Source organism: Galeopterus variegatus, unplaced genomic scaffold (genome assembly GCF_000696425.1).
Source record: "Galeopterus variegatus unplaced genomic scaffold, G_variegatus-3.0.2 Scaffold10492, whole genome shotgun sequence".
In the NCBI taxonomy this organism is placed as follows: domain Eukaryota; kingdom Metazoa; phylum Chordata; class Mammalia; order Dermoptera; family Cynocephalidae; genus Galeopterus; species Galeopterus variegatus.
The window spans coordinates 12,409-17,090 of NW_007736603.1; the positions used below are offsets into that span (position 1 = coordinate 12,409).

Consider the following 4,682-nt stretch of genomic DNA (forward strand, 5'->3'; position numbering starts at 1 on the left):
TATTGTGAATAGAGCTGCAATGAACATTGGAGTATAGGTATTCCTTCGACTTGATGATTTCCATTCCTTTGGATATATTCCCAGCAGTGGGATAGCTGGGTCATATGGTAGATCTATCTGCACCTGTTTGAGGAACCTCCATACCATTTTCCATAGAGGCTGCACCATTTTGCAGTCCCACCAACAATGTATGAGAGTTCCTTTTTCTCCACAACCTCGCCAGCATTTATTGTTCACAGTCTTTTGGATTTTAGCCATCCTAACTGGAGTGAGATGGTATCTCAGTGTAGTTTTGATTTGCATTTCCCGGATGCTGAGTGATGTTGAGCATTTTTTCATATGTCTGTTGGCCATCTGTATATCTTCCTTACAGAAATGCCTACTTAGCTCTTTTGCCCATTTTTTTATTGGGTTGCTTGTTGAATTCTAACGTTACACCTTACCAATTGTGTTCCTTTCCATCCTCAGTAAACATAAGATCACTAAAAGCTTTATTAGAATACATAAACTCTTAAATGATAAAAGAGCAGTCATAAACAAATTATAAATTAGGATTCATTCAAATTTGCTTAAACTTTTTTTTTCATGAGACAATCTCAGTGCCAAGTAAAAAGAATACCTGCTGTTGAATAAAATATAAAACATTTATTTTTCTTGAAAATTATTCGATATTGCTCTGGGAGTAAACATGACAGCTAAAATATTTTAAGAGCAGTTTTTAGTAATTTAATTTATAGATAAAAATTCAATTAACAACTTATAGGATGAGCTGAAAAATCCATTTACTATCCCTTCTCTGAACTGTGCTATACAAAACTTTTCCACAGCATTAGAATGAAAGATATGAATTTTCAGAAGTGACAGATCTTAAAATAGATTGATATGACACACCTACCTAAAATCAGATGCATTCTGTCTTTGTTAATTTCTGGCAAAGATTTAGCATTAGCCGTTGCTCCTGATGCCTGGTTTAAATTGACAGATGTAGAACGTTTTTGTGAACCAGATATTGCTGCTGCTTCTGTGGAATCTGAACATGTAAATCCTGTGCTATTTAACCAAAGTGCCACTGCGTGGAGAATTGGGGCCCAGGAATTCCGATAGTGAAGTCTAGCTGTATCAATAGTCTCAGGAGTATAAAATGCTCCACCTGTAAAACAATCAAAAACATTACATTCTATAATAGGTGTTCACTCATTTATGAACAACTAACTTAAAAATATCTGTTACATATAAAAGAGTAAACTGGTCAAAAAGCTTCTCCTCTTTACAAAGCCACCAAAACTAACCACTTTCCTGCAGCTGCTGAACTAGAATGCCCATCTCTTCCTCATTGATGCTGGATTTCCATCCTTTCCTCTGCTACTATTGATGCCACTAAATATCTGCCACTAAATATCCTTACCTTTCCTACCCTGTTGTCACAGGAATTTACCTAGTCATTGTCAATGGCTCCTAAAACCCTTATCACCTTCTCTTTCCACCATAAACAGGTAACTTTGTCTCTTCTTTCTGTTTGTCTCCTCTTCTGCTATTCCTCCCCATCTCCTGTTTCCACTACCAGTACTGAGGACTTCCTTATCTCTCCTTGCTGTCATGATGGATTAAGAAAGGAAAAAAAAAGGGGAGAACTCCGTTATCGTTATCATTAATATATGGGAAGAGGAATGGATTCTTTGACTAGGGACTAATAATACATTTTCTAAATAGGAAAAATGTTAATGATAATTTCTATATTTATTTCAATAGGAAAACTATAGTACAAACAAACAATTTGCAAAGGTCTTTAGCAACATCATTCATGAATGAGGAATTCATATGAAAATACATACATTGACCACTACGGCAATCTACTTCATCATGAATACGCATAATTATTTGTTACCATAGTTACTTAGGGTATCACTGTAACTCATACAGCTATTACTGTAACAGTACTAACATTTGCTTCAGCTAACAAGAAAAGCTTTATGCTTTATCTTGAATCCACAAATCACATGGAGAACATGCCCTAAATGAGACAATGTCAATTTTAAGTCCACAGAAATTTAAGATATTATTGTTACTGTTGTTGCTAGCCTCTACCAAGTGTTTAATTATTACTTTGAACTCCATAAAAGCAAAACTCCAAATGCAATACTTACCATCTACGGGGAGCTGACTTGCAAATTCAGCTGGTAAAGTCAAAAGTGCATAATCTTTTAATGCTGCCAACCACAGGCGGCTGAGTGTTGGCAGTTCAGGTTGTACCAGTGTTATTAAACTATCTGGTGGTAGTTCATCTATGGTACCATAGTCGTCATCATCATCATCAGTATTTTTAATTGCTCTTTTTGGTTTGGATTCTGCTTCCTTTTTAATATTCATAGCAACCACATACACCTAATAAGATATTCAGGAGGAGAAAATAACGGAGCATAAGATAAGGTAATTGGGTATAGATATTAGAAAGTATACAACTGCATGATTTCCTGATAACCACAAAAGAGTAATTCTGCCTGCTTTGAAGGTGATTTTTTTACTATCTGACTTCTGACTATTCCTGTCACAGCATATTCATTGAGCAGACTTTCTGAGTGTTTTCCGGCTTCCCTTGTTCTACTTTACAAAGCCCCCCTTTTGGCCTTTTTTTTTTGCCAAAGGGTATAACTTCCTGTTTACTGCCTCCACTTTCTTAGACTTATTAGACACAATCAAATGGCATTCAAAGAAGAAAGCTGAGAGGGGGAAGGTGGACAGAAAAGGGATTTCCAAAAATATCCTTCTAAACCCATTCTTACATAGTCCTTACATGATATTTAGCAATCTAGCATTTACAACAGATAGCACTTACAACAATATAATTTTCTGGTTACATATATTATCTGTACCCTTTCTCTCTAGTTCGTGAACCAAAAAGACATATAATAGCAACTTTCCTAAACATAATTGTAAAGATTCTTTTTTGTTGAGTTATACTTGTTTGCTTTCCTTTGTTTTTGAACATATATTTAGGTTTTGGCAACTGGCACATACGAAGCTGAATAACATATTAATGAAAAAGCAAAAAATAAATAAAGGAATGAACAAAAACCAAAAAATTACAATAGGTAAAAATCTTGAGAAAACTGCTTTCCCCTTAGAGAGTGTTATTTCCTTTGTAACTAATGAGGAAGTCTATGTATCTGTATAAGTATACTATTATAAGCTTCTTGATGGGAGGGAGTGTGTCTTATCTCTATTCCTACACTAAGGAGACAGTTACAGCACAGAGAAAGCATACAGTAATTGACTGAGTTCTAAAGTATAAGTATACTATTATAAGCTTCTTGATGGGAGGGAGTGTGTCTTATCTCTATTCCTACACTATGGAGACAGTTACAGCACAGAGAAAGCATACAGTAATTGACTGAGTTCTAAAGTGATAAATTTGGATCTCAAGTTGTAAATATTTCACATTCATATTTTCTAGTGGTTTTAAGCTAGCTTTTCCCCCCTACATTTTTTAGTTATGCTGACATTTTTAAAAAATTTCACAGTAAGCACTATAAGTATATTCAGCCATTCTTCACTCATCAGATCCTTACTAGGTGCTTTTGACTTGCATTTGTTATTGTGCTAGGCCCTGAGGCAACTGAGACAAATAATACATGGCTTTTGCTTTCCATAAACTTATAGACTAATATAATAAGGGAGTGAGAAAAGTTCTCAGAGAAGCAACTTTAAAAATTCGTTTTTAATAATTTACCTTCTCTGCTACACTCCATTCAGTGGCTAGGCACAGTGTCTGGCATCTAATGAACACTTGGCAGTTTGTGTAATGAATGAATCTCGGGAAGCACCAAGGATGGATGGATTTTAACCTTGGGAGTATGAGAAAGGCAAGGCAGAATTTTTGAGAACAAAAGTTAACTTGTTCACAGGTGAAGATGGAAAGGGACACTGCAGCAAGAACAAGAGCATAAAAATAAGAAACTGCATGGCATTTAAGGAAACTGCAATTTTTTAGTATAGACTGAGCACAAGATAGAGGGTGGAAGTACTTGAAGATTTTACTCTGTAGGCAATGGGGAAGGGAAGATGTCATTGCAGGATTTTAAGGTCACATTTTTATATTTTCTCAGCTTTTAATTTTATCTTAATAATTATGCTATAAAAAGTTTAGAAAATAAAAATTTAAAAATGACTCATCACGGGGCTGGCCCGGTGGCGCACTGCTACAGTGCGCCGCTTGGGAGCGCGGTGGCGCTCCCGCCGAGGGTTCAGATCCCACATACAGGCCAGTTCCCGCTCACTGGCTGAGCAAGGTGCGGGCGCGACACCGAGGGGTGTGATCCCGTTGCTGGTCCCAGTCCGGTATGGGCGTGACACTGAGGGTTACGATCCGTTGCCGGACACGAAAAAAAAAAAAAAAAAAAAAAAAAAAAAAAAAAAAAAAAAAAAAGACTCATCACAATTTCCTCATTTTCATAATCTGTCTTTGTAAGTAGTAATTTTGCTCTACATAAAATTTTGTATTTAATTTTATTGATTAACATATTATGAGGTTTTCCCATGTGAATACTAGTCCTCATAAACATTATTGTAATGACTTCACTGGATGTCCCATAATAAATGTAACAATTTCCCAACAGTTAAAATTTTATATTTACTTCTTTTTTTTTTTTTTTTTTTTTTTTTTTTTTTTTTTTTTTTTTTTTTCC

The 4,682-nt window shown here is 35.4% G+C and overlaps 1 protein-coding gene across 1 annotated transcript in view; it reads right to left on the reverse strand.

Moving 5' to 3' along the window:
- The window catches only part of LOC103610026 (HEAT repeat-containing protein 5B), a gene marked incomplete at both ends in the record, with an annotated part of 56,985 nt that overhangs the window by 7,129 nt on the left and 45,174 nt on the right, over positions 1–4,682 (reverse strand). The window contains 2 exons of the mRNA XM_008594264.1: positions 896–1,150; positions 2,145–2,382. Coding sequence (XP_008592486.1) covers positions 896–1,150; positions 2,145–2,382 — 493 coding nt within the window. The remainder of the gene's footprint in view (positions 1–895; positions 1,151–2,144; positions 2,383–4,682) is intronic.